The sequence below is a fragment of the Chrysemys picta genome, chromosome 4 (genome assembly GCF_011386835.1).
Source record: "Chrysemys picta bellii isolate R12L10 chromosome 4, ASM1138683v2, whole genome shotgun sequence".
NCBI classification, from domain to species: Eukaryota; Metazoa; Chordata; order Testudines; family Emydidae; genus Chrysemys; species Chrysemys picta.
In genome coordinates, this window is record NC_088794.1 from 3,603,372 (window position 1) to 3,619,082 (window position 15,711).

A 15,711-nucleotide genomic window follows, 5' to 3' on the forward strand; every position below is an offset into this window, starting at 1 on the left:
GCTTCTCCTCCCTCCCGGGCTTGCTGTGCCAATCAGCTGTTTGGCGTGACAAGCATGGGGGGGGGAGGAGAAGCGGAGCTGTGGTGTGCTCATGGGAGGAGGCGGAACGGAGGTGAGCTGGGGTGCGGGGGGCCCCGGGGAGGACCACAGCAAGTAATGGGGGGTGCAGAGGAACCACTCCCCGCTCCAGCTCATCTCTGCCTCCTCCCCTGAGTGCGCCGCTGCTGCTCCGCTTCTCCCCCCCCCCCCAGGCTTGCCGGGCCAAACAGCTGATTGGCACGGCAAGCCTGGAAGGGAGGGAGGGAGGGAGGGAGAAGCGGAGCAGAAGTGGCGCGCTCAGGAAGAAGGCGGAGGCAGAGCAGAGGTGAGCTGGGGCGGGGAGCGGTTCCTCTCTCTACCCCGATATAACACGGTCTTACCTATAACATGGTGAGATTTTTTGGCTCTTAAGTACTGTGTTATATTGGGGTAGCTCAGTGGTTTGAGTATTGGCCTGCTAAACCCAGTGTTATGAGTTCAATCCTTGAGGGGGCCACTTAGGGATCTGGGGCAAAAATCTGTCTGGGGATGGGTCCTGCTTTGAGCAGGGGCGTGGACTACATGACCTCCTGAGGTCCCTTCCAACCCAGATATTCTATTCTATGATTCTGGAATCTCCCCTGTCTTCCATGACTTTTCAAAGATAATATCTAATGGCTCAGATATCTCCTCAGCCAGTTCCTTGAGTATTCTAGGATGCATTTCATCAGGCCCTGCTGACCTGAAGACATCTAACTTGTCTAAGTATCTTTTAACTTGTTCTTTCCCTATTTTAGTATCTGAACCTAGCCCATTTTCACTGGCATTCTCTATGGCAACCTTCTTGGTGAAAACTGAAAGAAATAATGGAGATATCCCATCTCCTAGAACTGGAAGGGACCTTGAAAGGTCATTGAGTCCAGCCCCCTGCCTTCACTAGCAGGACCAAGTACTGATTTTGCTCCAGATCCCCAAGTGGCCCCCTCAAGGATTGAACTCACAACCCTGGGTTTAGCAGGCCAATGCTCAAACCACTGAGCTATCCCTCCACCCCAAACAAAGAAGCCATTTAGCACTTCTGCCATTTCCACATTTTCTGTAATTGTTTCCCCCTCTTCATTTAGTAATGGGTCTACCCTGTCCTTGAACTTCCTCTTGCTTCTAATTGGCTAGTTACGTTTTAGTAAAAAGATTGGTTAAGGTATTGCTAAGAATTTTACTATATAAATTAGGGGTAAACAGGAAGTAAGTTGGAAAAACAAGGAAAAAAGGAAATTGGATTCATGCTTGCTGGAAGCTAACCCCAATAAACATTGAATTGTTTGCATCTCCAGACTTCGGATGTTTCTGGTCTCTGTTCACGCAAGAAGGACCAGAGAAGTGGGAGGGTGAAGGATAAGCCCTCTAACACCCTGAATCCATGTGCTTGTAGAACACAAGTCCAGGCATGTCTGGGGGCATTGCTGAGTCTCCAGACAAGGTTGAGGAATTCCCTGGTGGGGCCTCATGCAGGTGAGTCATTGAATTGTAGCTCCCTTGCTGGACAATGGGTGTTGATGGTTGTTTTGACACCTTGCCTGGCACTGGTTACTTTCCTTGCTGTTGCCTCTGGGGAGCTAATATCTGGCTGATTCCCCAATTTACAGCATGTTTTAGTGACGACCATACAACACAATTCCCATAACTTCATATGCGTTAATGATATGCATGTATGGATAGAGAAATGACTTTTAGCAGATCATAACCTTTCCCCTGATATCTCACTGCAGCGTTAAGCGAGGAATTACTGTAACAGACAGAACAAAGTAGATTATTAAGCAAAATAAAACAGAACAGGCAAGGCTAAGCTTAATACACTAAGAAACTGGTTACATGTAATATCTCACCCTCACAGATGTTCCAATAAGCTTCTTTCACAGACTAGACTCATTTCTAGTCCAGACCCAAGCCTTCCCCCGTTCCATCTCTGTCAGTTCCAGCAGACATCTTGGGTGGTAAGCAGGGGTATCCTCCCAACTCCTCTCTGTCCTGCTTCACACCCTTATATAGATTTGGAAAAAGGCAGGAATCCTTTGTCTCTTCGTTTAAACTTTCCCCCTGCCTTGTGGAAAAATATAAAATCCAAGATGGATTCCAGCATGAGGTGACACAGACACGTCTTCACAAGGATGCCCATCTCCCCTCCTCCTCACAGGCGTCCCACAGAATTACAGGAAAACAAATCCATTTACATCCAATTGTTTCTTGCTTAAGAGTCATCAAGTTTCCAAAGTACCATTAATGGCCCTTGCTTGGCATAACTATATTCATAACTTAGATTTATACTTCATATTTCTAACTTCCAATATAGGACTGATACATGCATACAAATAGGACGAACACATTCCGCAAATTATAACCTTTCCAATGACATGTCTCATGACACATTTTGCATAAAGCGTATTCCAGTTATGTCATATTCATATTCATAAGTATATTTCCATAAAGAATATGGAGTGCAACGTAACAGTGGGTTTCCGGCCATTGGGGCCTAGAAGATTCCCAGAAATTTTGGAATGGCTCAGAGGTGTCGTAGAGAAAGAAAACCATCGTGTTGTCTATCAGGCCTCTGTCAGCTTGGCCAAAGACTGTACTGGTGGGAGCGACAGATAGCCTTCTGAGCGGAGTGAAACCTTGTTACGGGTTGAGTTAAAACCCCATTGAGGTTGTCGGGCTTGAACTCACCCTTCCATTTAGATAGCAGTCGGTATAGGCTCCTGTCCTGGGGTCACAGGATCAGTGCTGCACCCAGGCTTTGATACAGACCTTTGGAGTAACCTCTTCAGTGCCCCCAACCCCAAAGAAAAAGGGTCCCCCTTTTCCTTTAGTCCCCCTTTTTCTTTGGGGTTGGCCACATGGGCTCAATGATCCTTGTACATTGGACCCTGCTGAGTCCACACTCTCCACCTGCCGGAGAGCCCCATGGATCAGTGTCATTTGTTCAGTCCTTGGGGCTCCCGTTGTCTTGACCAACCCTCCACTGATAGGGGTCGGTTTCAGCCAGTCCTGTAATGACCTAGTTACCCCACCCCAGGCAGTTACATCACCCACACATCCTATGTTTCCTGTTCTGCACCAAGAGTGGCTTTTAACCCCTTTGCATCCCCTGGGTAACAATGCATGAGAAGGAAACAGAGAGGGAAACTGAGGCCAGCACCAGCCTCAAATATATGACAGAAAGTTTCTACTTCTTCACAGCCCCACCTCAGACAAAGGGTGGGTGTGAACTTTCCCAGGAGCTTTTGACTGAGGATTGGTTTAGGAAGGAGCGGGGGCAGAGAGATCATATGGGAGCTGAGGAGAGACAAAAGATAGAACAGAGGAGAGCAGAGAGAGCAGCAGAGGCAGGAGTGTGGGAGCACAGTGTGACCATTGGAAAAGTTGGACCGAGAGTTTGGGGTTCTGCTGGCTAAAGAGGCTGCAGAGGCTGGAAGCTAAGAAAACTCCTTCCGTTCTTGGTTCTCCTGGGTTTGGAGAAGCAGGACTCATAGGTTCCTTGCAAGTAAACAAGATGGCAGCAAAGAGAAGAGCAGACTCCAGCAATTTCTCTGTCCATCCAGGATGACCTGAGGGCCCTGAATTTTGACTAGCCACTTGGGTCAAAAAGATGCAACACCAGTCTGTGTCTCTTGGCACAGGGATTCAGCTGAAGACGAACAAGTCCCTCTTTTACCATAAGAAGAGCGCCCAAGTGGGTGCCTGGATACTGGATTGATCAGAGGGTGCTCGTTGCTGTTTCCTTTAGTCCATTGTTAGAGTTGCCACAGTGGATCTAATTGTTCCAGGACGTGACAATCAGACCCACCCATTGGCCTCACGAGGGAGCAGTTCAGTGACTGCCCATGTGCCCCCAGCTTCACCAGATCAGCTTGGATTCCTTTCAGTTCTGCTTTCCCCGAAATCAGTTGCTCCCTCAGTGATTCCCAGCCGAGGTGGGGCTGGGGAACAAGACAGGTGTGTGAGGGGCCAGAAACAGTCCGAGATGGGTTTTTTAAAGGACTTTGACACTGCTTATCTCGCGGCATGGGGGGTGAGGAGTGGCAAACTTCACTATTTCTGGCATTTCATAGCCCCGCCAGCACGGCGATGCCTATAAATGCTGGCCTGTTACCTTCATTCCCGAGCAGTCCTGAAGCATTTCCAGGCCGGGGAGCTGCACCGAGTCCAGTCTTCCTCTGCTGATAGCATCTGGGGAGGCTGCTCCTTGGACGACAGCATGATGGGGTGTGTGGGTTCCCCGTGGCCATATTGCTGCTAGCGCTGCCCCTGCTGGAGGGTGAGGAAGGGGGCCGCTGTTCTCTGCTTCCTTCTTTCCTTGGTGACAGACAGGGCTGGGGGATAGGAGTCGGAGAGCAGAGCCCCCCGGCGAGAGGGCACGGGTGGGAGGGTGTTAAACATGGAAAGACAATAGCGACCCCCTATGACTTGGTCCCTGGAGTGCAAACTGGACTGTGGAGCCACGGAGCCCTCCCAAACACACCAACCAGGAGCGCCTCTCACACTGTGATGCCGATATCAAGCTACAAACCTCTGGCAGACACTGCACTTACACAGCCATCCACAGGTGGGCACACAGCCAGGTGAGTGACATGAGTGCTTCTCCCAGCTACTCATGAACCATCAATAGCGCAGCTCCTGCCAGTTCCCCCCAGCCTGCACGTTATGTGAGGTTATGAAATACTGCTGTGTATGTTACTGAAATATCTGGTGAGGTTGGAGGCACCCACAACCAGCCTTGCGGGTACAACAATGAAGTAGCCACAGAGAGTCAGACAGTGTTAATGGCTCATCCACACCCATCAAGGAAACAAGCCACTGTCCCATAGACCGTATACAATGGAGGCCGCTTGAGCAATGGGAACTGTCTCATTCCCACGTCACAGCAAAGGGATGTTTCCAGTAAGCTGGAAGAAACTATAAAAGTACGGGAGTGACATCATCACCTGGCCTCTCTCTCCTGAACTCGACAGCTGGAGGACAAAGACTTTGACCTGGGGAAGAGTGGTTCCTCTGTTTGTACCACCTGTCAGGGTGAGACGCTGCTTGATTTAAATCCTGGTTAGTTTGCAGAATCCAGACAGGGAATTTATTTTGATTTCTTCAGTATCCAACTTTGATCTCTACGCTTTTCACTTATAATCACGTACAACCTATTGTTCTGTGGTTAATAAATCTGAAGGGAGATCAGAGCCAGCGGCTCCACCCCAGCTGGGGTGTCCATAGACCCGCCCTTGGCAGTGGGTTTGGGCCACACATTGCTGGCATCCGTGGGACACGGCTGGGAGAGGGCGGTGGAAGGAAGCACATGGGTGCTGTGGGGATGGGTAGGGTGGGAGCTGGGGGCTTGTGGGAGTCTCTATCAGACATCAGATCTGTCTGGTACACTGTAAGCGCAAGCAGGATACAGGGGCCTGAACTTGCACAGCCTGGTAAGATGCCGGCACAAGATGCATAACAGGAAACCACAGAACCATAAGCTCGTGGATCTCTTGCTGACAGACTATAGCAAAGTGCTTGAAACAACCCCCTGTAAGGCAGCAGTGGACACAAGCAGTGATAAACAACTGTGGCAGACCACCGGCTCTGCCTCGGGGGGTCTTGTGCTTCTAGGCAGTTAGGGCTTGCCTCACAGGTTTGCTGTGACCCTCAGTGTAGCCTCTCTCCCCTCCTAGAGGCAAGGGTTACAGCTTACCGAGCCACCTTCATCATCGGCCAGTCAACGGGTTCGGTGTAAGAACCCCCTTTAGTCCCTGCCTTCCTTCTCAGGGAGCGTGTGTGTGTGTATGGGTGTGTGTGTGAATGGTTGGGGGGAACCCGGGCCCACCCTCTTCTCTGGGTTCCAGCCCAGGGACCCTGATTGGCAGTGGCAACAGGTATTTTTCTTGTACTACCGGAGCTATAGCTCTTCCCTGGGTTACTTCCCCAAACGGCCCCTCCTAGCACCCTCCTTGGTACCTGACCACGCTTGTTCTCCCACGGCTTTTCCTGTGCACCTTCCTTCTCCCGGTCTTCCCACAACACACCTCCTTACTCCCAGCTCCTACCAACCAGACTCGCTGAAGGGGCTTCCTTTTAAACGAGTCCCAGCCGGTTCTAAATGGGCTTCAGGTGACCTGACTGGCTGTTTCCTTTGATTGCTTCTAATCAGTTCTTTATTGGTTCCAGGTGTCTGGTGGAGTCTGCCTGACCTAATTGCTTCTAGCACCTTCCTAACTGCTCTGGAGTAGCCCTTGCCTTGGTCAGTCAGGAAACAGTAAACCTCTTTCTCCAGAGGCCAGGGTGGTTTCCTTTGACCAGATTCCGACTTTCCACGCCACCCTCCTGTAGCCCTCTGGCCTGGAGGAAAGGAGAGAGGTGCTGCTACAGGCCTTGGGCTCTCCTTGCTGCTCCTGCTCCAGCTACTCCCTCGTCTAATGCCGCCAGACAGCTGCCGGGTGGGAAGCGCTAGGAGGTAGGCTGAGGAGCGGGGACGCGGCGTGCTCACGGGGGAGGAGGAGGTGGGGCAGGGAGTGAGGGGAGCTTGGCTGCCGGTGGGTGCAAAGCACCCACTAATTTTTCCCCGTGGGTGCTCCAGCCCTGGACACCCAAGGAGTATGTGCCTATGGTTACAGTACCTGCAGAGGGATAACCGTTACTGATCGAAGTAGCGGTGCGACATTCCTTATAGGCAGACATTTCATTAATCAAAGGAGCAGTGAAAGAGTAGAACCAACTGAGATTGGGGTTGGGGGGAGACATCGTGACAGAAGCTGAATAGACCCTGAGTGCGATCGGGGCTGCCATTGTCGTGCCAGGTGCTGCACAGACCACAGCCGAGATCAGGGCTCCCGTCATGCCAGGCAATACACAGACCCCGACTTAAACCAGGGCTGTGATTGTCCAGTTTTCCTTTAGTTTCATTTCCAATTTTCTTTCTTTCTTTCTTTCTCAATCCCCTCTTTATTAAGATTTTTTAAAAATATATAAATCTAGCTAAATTTCAAAAGGAAGTGTTGCTTCGAAGTGAAAAGTGCAAATGGTTCATTTGGAATATGTCCAAGAAACAGTTCCACTTCTCTGAATTTTTTTTTCATCTGAAACTATTTGGCGAATTCAATCTGAATCTGTGAAGTTTTGGTCGACCCCAAACTACATATTTCAGGGAATAAACGATACCTCCAAATGATGTCCCTCGGCTGTGCTCACGAGCACAAGAAACACACAGCTCTAGACAAAATATCCAGCCCACCTACGTGCATTTCCCTGGCTCGGGTTCCTCACTGCTGGGGAGTGTGCAGTGCTTTGGCTTTGGACACAGTACCGTGGGGTGCCCCATATCCTTTCCCCGCAGCTCGTGGCTTTTCTTCCAAGTCATGATGTTTTTCCCACTCAGCTAGCTTTCTCTGACTTTGTCTGGTCCACAGTTAAACAAGAATCCCCACCCAGCTATCAAAGCACGCCCATCTCCTCTCCATCCTTCCTGTCTTTGCCTGGCTTTTGCCCAATGTTTCCTGCTTCTGTGTGTCTTCTCTCCAGTTAATGTGTCTCCATCCCAGCACCTGGTGTCTTTGCTCCTCCCTGGTTGAGTTTTTGCTTCCCCCTGCTTGCGGAGGAATTGGAGGGGTGGATCCTGCCAATCCCAGATTTCCAAGGTGTGTCTGCCTGAATGGGTGGCCATTTAAGGTCTAACAAATGAACATTCTCCCTAGTCTTGCTGACCCAGCCCTCCCCGATCAAGAAATGGTGGATTCCACACGAAGGCTCCACAGCCCAACAATTTCATAATACCGACTTTACACGATCAGCTGGAATTCCCGAGCTGGATGGGGCAGATCCCCAAATCGTCACTGGAGTCATGCCAAGAGAAGGGCGACAGGGTCCGAAAAACAGGGTGGAAAATTTCACTTAAACCTAAATCCCACTGTGACCTCAACCCCCACTCGCATGATACCCTTAACCATGACCCCATGATAACTTTCACCTTAACCCCATAATACCCTAAAATCCATGATAACCCTAACCCAATGATAATCTTTACCCCACAAAAAGCACATCTCCGACCTAGGTACTGTCTTTGTCACTCTCTGCTTGTCAAACTCAATTGGCAATAACATGGGGAAGTGAAAATCACTGTAGGCCTCCACGCAGTGACTTGGGCCATCACATGTTTCCGTCTGGTTTTCCAGGAAGCCCGTACTGGGGTGCCATCAGGCAGAGCAGAATGAAAGTGGTCACAACCTGTTCAGCACGTTGAATTTAACAACACTTATTTCCTTGTTTGAATGATCAGGAAATCAGTCTCCAGTATTCTCTATAGATGCAGGGAGGGGCACACAGGTACCCATAAAAACCTGCCCCACCACTTGCAGTCGGGCTTTGGTCGGAGCAATAGAGGCAGCTGCATGCAGCCACGACAGGCCTGGGGAAGGCTGAACCATGGAGCGTCTCCGCTCCCCACTGGCCCTAGCACTGCTGGCGATGACCCTGCTGCAGGGTGAGTGTGGGGTGGGGATGTAGGGACCAGCCCCTAACTCCCGGGGGGAAGGGAGCGAGATACGGGTTGTGGGGGAGGGAATTGGGCTAGTGAATAACAGGGGGATCCAACCCCTTGGCCCTTCATAGATCCCCCGGCCCATCCAATCTGGATTTGTGAATTCAGTCCTGAGCTGCCCCTCTCCGATCAATGGGGAGTGTTGATTCTTGCACCTGCTGGTGGTAAATCAAATAGAAACACTGCTGAGAATTGTGGCTGGCGCTGAGGATGGCAGGGCTGCTCTGGGGCAATGGGCGGAGCTTGGGAATTATGGGTGGAGCTACTGGCGCTCATTTGCCTGCACACAGCTTCTGAGGTCTCAGCAATGCCTGTGAATAAAGCCCCACCCCCACGACACATATTGATATCTTTCCCGTCTCTTTCTTCATTCCCTAGGTGCTCAGGGGAGTTGGAATCAGTCAGGTAAGACACCCACCACAGAACTCCAGCCTTCCCTGCCCTGGGCATGTGGTATGAGAAGGATGCTGGGAGCCAGGACTTGGGTTTGCTCCCCCGCTCTGGGAGGGGAGAGGGGTCTAGTGTTTAGAACAATTGGGGGCAGGGTTCTATCCCTGGTAATTAGAGGGGGCTGGGCTGGGAGTCAGGACTTCTGGGGTCTATGCCGGGTTCTGGACAAGGGATGTGCACTTGTCCCATGTTAACGTGGCTCCCCTGGTTTGTGCAGGGTTCAGCCGTATCATGGGGGGGCAGGATGCCAAGAAGGGTAACTGGCCCTGGCAGGTCAGTGTGCAGGAAGATGGAGCCCACGTCTGTGGAGGATCCCTCATCTCCGCCCAGTGGGTGGTGTCAGCCGCTCACTGCTTCAATCGGTGAGTAACCCTGGAAGGGGATCCCAGGCTGCCCTTACTTGGCTTGCAGTGACATCTGGCAGTGGCCTCAGCCCCCTCACTGATTTCCTGTTCCTGGTCAAGCCATCCCCATGTGGTATCACTCTGCAGTTGTTCCCCAACTGCCCCACCCCAGAGCTGGCTGCATCTCAGTGCCAGGTGAGCCAGCCCCTTGCAACGTTGCTGTGTGGCTGTTCCCCAGTTGCTCTGCCCCAGAAGTGGCTGCATTTTTGTCTATGTTCTCAGCATATCTTCCTCCCTTGATCGGTATTTTCTGCCCTCCTCTCCCAGCTCTCTCCCTGACTCCGCCTATCGCATGAACCTGGGGGAGTACCAGCTCTCCAACCCCTCCCCCACCCGGATCTCGTCCCCCGTGAGTCGCATCGTCGTCCACCCCGACTACAACGAGAGCACGAACATCGCCGACATCGCCCTGGTGCAGCTGACAGGGGCAGTGTGCTGGGTCACTGGGTGGGGCCGCACTGGGTCAGAGTGTGAAGGTGAGGGGGGGGATAGGAGTGTGATGGGTCTAATGGGTGATTGGGGGGGGGCTGCTATTCAGCCCCGATCCCAAGGGCTGGCTAATGCCTCCAGAGTCTGAGAGCCCTTCCCCGGAGCTCTGAACACACAGGGCTGTGTAGCTACAAGAGGGAAACCGCACACACACACACACACACACAGACAAAGCCGTGATCCCCTCCAGCAGGGGGCAGCACTGCACACACACACACACGCGCCCGCACGCACACACAGCTCCAATCCCCTCCATCACTGCACACACACACACACACACACAGACAGCTCCGATCCCCTCCATCACTGCACACACTCACACACACACACATACACACACACACACACACAGAGCTCCGATCCCCACCATCACTGTACACACACATACACACACAACTCCAATCCCCTCCATCACTGCACACACACACACACACACACACACACACACACACACACACACACACACACACACAGCTCCGATCCCCACCATCACTGTACACACACATACACACACAGCTCCAATCCCCACCATCATTGTACACACACACACACACACATACACACACACACACACACACACACACACAAAGACTCTGATGTTTATGTGCACTGTGAGTTGCAGCCCCTAGATGGCGACATTGTTCACACGCCTGGCCAGTACGTTGCATTGGGAGAGATTTTTCCCAGCACGGCCCCGTCCTTTCCAGCTCCCTCGGCCTCCCAGTGGCTCCATCTCCAGCTCTCTCATTCCAGATACGCTTCCGCTGCCCCAGACACTCCAGGAGGTGCAGGTTCCTCTCGTCGATGTGTCGACCTGCAGAGAACACTATGGGGAATGCAGCCTTGGGATCGAAGAGGACATGCTGTGCGCTGGGTCCCTAGGAGTCAGTCGCGATAGCTGCGAGGTGGGCTACTTGGCTTGTGAGGGCAATGCTTGGGCCGGTTGAAATTATCTGGCCCACTGTTCTGTTTGCAAACATTGGCCCTTCCTCCCCCGCTCCCCCAAAAGGCCCAGGTGGGTGATGTTTTAATTTGATCTTCTCCTGCGTCTCCTTGCCGATGAAAGTGGCTCTCCCAGCAGCAGTGCATACTGGGAGACCTCAAAAGGCTCTGTAGGATGAGAGAGGAACTCTCCGAGCGCTGACCCTGCTGAACTGGGACGGGTCTGCCTTAACCTGAGCTTAACACCAGAGAAAACAGATCGAGTGACGGTGGTAGGTCTACCCCAGCACGGAAGGAGGACATGTCATAAGAAGAGAGTGGGGTTTAGTGGTTAGAGCTGGGTGGTGGTGGCTGGGAGCCAGGACTCCTGGGTTCTCTCCCCGGCTCTGGGAGAGGAGTGGGGGCTGGTGGGTTAGAGCAGGGCGGCTGGGAGCCAGGACTCCTGGGTTCTATCCCTGGCTCAGGGAGAGAAGTGGGGGCTGGTGGTTAGAGCAGGGCGGCTGGGAGCCAGAACTCCTGGGTTCTATCGCTGGCTCAGGGAGAGAAGTGGGGTCCGGTGGGTGAGAGCAGGGGGGGCTGGGAGCCAGGACTCCTGGGTTCTCTCCCTGCTCTGATAGAGGAAAAACAGGAGCCTCTTTGTGGGAAGGGAGGCAAAGGAGTGAACCTTGCTGATGGCAGGGCCGGCTCCAGTCACCAGCGAAGGAAGCAGGTGCCTGGGGCAGCCAATAGAAAGGGGCGGCACTCCATCCATTATTGGGGTGGCACGTCCGGGTCTTCGGCTGCGGGCCCTTCAGTTCCTCTTTGGCGGCACTTCAGCGACAGCTCAATCGGGTGTTTCTTTGTTTGTTTTTTCTTTTCTTTTTTCTTCGCCGCTTGGAGCAGCAAAAAAAGGCTGAAGCCGGCCCTGGCTGACTGTAATGTCCTTCTCTCTCCCCTAGGGAGACTCTGGGGGGCCTCTGGTCTGTCCAAGGAATGGCAACTTCCTCTTGGCTGGGATCGTCAGCTGGGGGGCTAACTGCACGGACTCCTCAACCCCCAGTCCCGGGGTGTACATCCAGGTCTCGTTCTATGCCAACTGGATCCAGGAGGTCACTGGTGGCGCCAACCCTTCCGCCTTCTCTCCTGTCATACCGCTGCTTGCTGGGCTCCTCCTGACAGCCCTGTGACCTGCCCCCTGGGGGCTCCATCAATGCCACCCCCAGGCACAGATGCTCCCTCCAGCTCACCCGGCACAGCCACCCCTTCCCCCACTAAGATGGTGTCTCACCCCCCTCTGGGCAGGGGCTTCTCTATCTGGGCATAAGCTGCAAGGGGATTGGAGCCGCCAGCCGGGGTGTCTATAGACCCCCCTTGGCACCGGGTGTGGGCCCCACGTTGCTGGGATCTCTGGGACGCGGTTGGGAGAGGATGGTGGATGGAAGCACAGGGGCGCTATGGGAATGGGGAGCGCAGGGGTGGGGGGTTATATCCAGCCCTTCCTGCAGCCCTGCAGCGCCCCCTGGGGGCGACTGGGAAGCTGACGGGGACGGGCCCCACAGCTGCTTTGATCCCGGGACGCGTGCTCTGAAAATCGTCAATAAATCGGTTTTGCAAATTCGGTCTCCTCCCGGCAGCAGCCACGCAGCAGCTGGTGCCACCTCCCGCTAGGTCCCGTCCTGCCACTGCCACAGCCTCCCACGGGCTCCGCGGCTTGGTGTTAGCTGTGGGATGGCAGAGCTTAGGGGCTGTGTGCTGCACAGATCCCTCCCCAGCCAGGACTGAGGCCCCCATTGTGCCAGGTGCTGCACAGACCCTGACCAAGATCCAGGTTATTGTTGTGCCTGGCCCCATTCAGACCCCCCTCAAATGAGACGTGGCCCCCTGTCATGCCGGGCACGGCACAGACAAACTTAGTCGACTGAGGTCAGTCCCGTCCTCCCCCCCCCCTGCCATCATGCTGGGCGCTGCATAGATCCCCCCAAACTGAAATCTGGGTTCCCATCATGCCAGGCATGGCATTGACTCCCCAGACCAAGTGTGACAAAGTGGGAATGTCCTGTAATATTTTTTATGCTCCTTAGCTGTGCCTCAGTTTCCCCTGCATGCTGCATTGTTACCCCATGTGTGGGAAAGGACTGTTTGCTCTCAGGGAAGGCTAGAGACACTGGGAAATTCGATCGGTTTCACTATGTCCCTCAGGGGTGTGAAAAATCCTTCCCCAACCCCCACCCCCGGAGCAATGCTGTTAAACTGAGTTCTCCCATCGACCTAGCTACCGCCCCTGGGGGGGGGGGGGGATTAACTACACTGACAGGAGAACCCCTCCCACCGCCGTCGGGCGCAGCATCACTGAAGCGCTACAGCACCACGGCTGCAGCATTTCAAGTGTAGACAGGTCCTTAGCTGTGACCGTCACCTCGCTGTCTGAGCCGGGCCGGGGCACTGGAAAAGGACGGGCCGACCCCACGTTGGTGGAGAATCCATGAAGATGACGGCAAATCCAAGCACCAGCCGTTGACACCTGGCAACCTGCGCCCCGGCAGGAGATGGATTTCCTCACCTCTCAGCAGGGAAGATGAGAAGCACCCCCCAGCTCCAGAACACAGGACTGGCTGTGGGGGATAAGCGTTGGGTGCTGGAAGGAGTCGGGGCTCTCACCTGGGGACCCAGGAGGTCAGATGGAGAGACAGAGCTTCAAACATGGGGTTCACTGCCGCTTGCCTGGGCTCTGGGCTGCCCAGAATGGGCCATGCATTAGCCTTCAGTTCTCTGTGCTCCACAAAGGACCCTCCCTCCCCCTGTGCTGTGTGGCAGGTGACTAACCCGACGGTTTTGACAGCGCTGTGTGAGTGTCGCTGCAAATGCTGGGTGAGGTGCGTTGGTCCCTGCAGCATGGATACGTCTCTGTCAGGCATCTGGCTCAGTCGGACATGCTAAGCAGAGCTCCCAGTGTGAAGCAGGAGGGCTGGAGCCCCAGAGGTTCAGTCGAGGGGGATGAAGCCACCTGACTTACCCTGGAGGAAGAGTGAGACCCCAAGAGGGTTGGGCACATTGAAGTGGTTCATCCTAGAGTTCCAAAGATGGGGCCGTAGAAAGGATCCCGTGGCTCTGTGACAGGTGGTGGCAGTGGTGGGATGCTGACTGCACCAGGAGTATTTTGCAACAAGTAACCCGCAGTAGTAAAACTAGGGTAGTCAAAGGAAACAGCAAGAGAATGGTGGATAATCACCTCCCTAACAAGGATTGGCTACCGGTGTTGTCTTTGGTTTAGGATCTAAGGCACCAACTGATTTGGGGTAAGTGACTGGTGTCTTGGGACTGCAACCAACCTGAATGTGGTATGATTTTTCTGACCATTTATCACTATATCCAGTTTGTCTGGGTGGCAAGAGAGATTGGAGAGTGCAAGGGGACTGTCTGTGACTCCATGGTGAGTCGGTCACATTTGTTACTGGTTTGGTGAAATTACTCAGAACATATCACCAGTTTGGAGTGTCTGCCCTGTTTTTTGGTTTGCCCTGTCAGTAGGCACCTGACAACATGACAATGGGATGAACAAAGAACCCAGAATCCTGATTCCCGGCCCCCCCTGTTTTAACCCACTAGCTCCCACTCTTGTCCCAGATCCAGGGGTTGAACCCAGGAGTCCTGACACCCAGTCTCTTTCTCATGACACATGTCCAGGACAGGTGAGGCTGGAGTTTTGTGGTGGGTATCTTGCCTGTCTGATTCCAACTCCCCTGAGCACCTAGGGCAGTGGGTCTCAAACTTTTTTACTGGTGATCCCTTTCACACAGCAAGCTCTGAGTGCAACCCCCTTATAAATTAAACACACTTTTTAATATATTTAACACCATTATAAATGCTGGAGGCAAGCGGGGTTTGAGGTGAAGGTTGACAGCTCGTGATCCCCCTTGACCTCACGACTCCCTGAGGGGTCCCAACCCCCAGTTTGAGAACCTCTGACCTAGGGAGTGAAGAAAGAAAAGGCACAGATATTAATATGTGTGTGTGTGTGTGTGTGTGTGTGTGAGGGGGCGGGATATCCGCAGGCATTGCTGGGCCCTGAGAACGTGTGTGGAGGGGAATGAGTGACAGTAGCTCCACCCATAATTTCCAAGCTCCGCCCATTATCCCAGAACAGTCCTGCTATGCTCAGCGCCAGCCAAAATCCTTACCTGCCCATGGCATGCACAGTGAAAACGAGACTCAGTCAGAACTCCTGGGTCCAATTGCAACTGTGGGAGGGGAGTGGGGATTGTGGGTTAGAACAGAGGGGATAAGGTGGGATCATCAGTGTTAGGGATAAGAGTTAACGTTATCATAGGGCTAAGGTTATAATGGGGTGAGGGTTAAGGGTATCATTGGGTGAAGGTTATCATGGAGGTTAGAGCAAGGGGTATTGTCAGGGTTGAAATATGGGATTTCTTTCTTTATCCCTGTTTATTTAGATTTTCTTAAAAAATACAAATCTAGCTAAATTTCAAAATAAAGCACTGCTTTGAAATGAAAAGAGAAAATGTTTTGTTGGGAATGTGTCAAAGAACCGGTTCCACTTTTCCAAGTTTTTTCATCTGAAACTATTTGCCCAATTCAATCTGAATTTGAGAATAGCTTTAGTAGACTCCAAACTACATATTTCAGCAAATAACCTAGTCCTCCAAACACTGTCACTCAGCTGTGCTCACGAGCACAAGAAACACACAGCTCTAGACAAAATATCCAGCCCACCTACGTGCATTTCCCTGGCTCGGGTTCCTCACTGCTGGGGAGTGTGCAGTGCTTTGGCTTTGGACACAGTACCGTGGGGTGCCCCATATCCTTTCCCCGCAGCTCCTGGCTTTTCTTCCAAGTCACGAT

General features: G+C 52.9%; 1 protein-coding gene across 1 annotated transcript in view; it reads left to right on the plus strand.

Annotated features, from left to right (window-relative positions):
* LOC101946103 (prostasin-like) overlaps positions 1 to 15,711 on the plus strand; it is a 65,327-nt gene that overhangs the window by 43,891 nt on the left and 5,725 nt on the right. The window contains exons 3-6 of the mRNA XM_065590977.1: positions 9,255 to 9,399; positions 9,709 to 9,917; positions 10,684 to 10,835; positions 11,811 to 12,034. Coding sequence (XP_065447049.1) covers positions 9,255 to 9,399; positions 9,709 to 9,917; positions 10,684 to 10,835; positions 11,811 to 12,034 — 730 coding nt within the window. The remainder of the gene's footprint in view (positions 1 to 9,254; positions 9,400 to 9,708; positions 9,918 to 10,683; positions 10,836 to 11,810; positions 12,035 to 15,711) is intronic.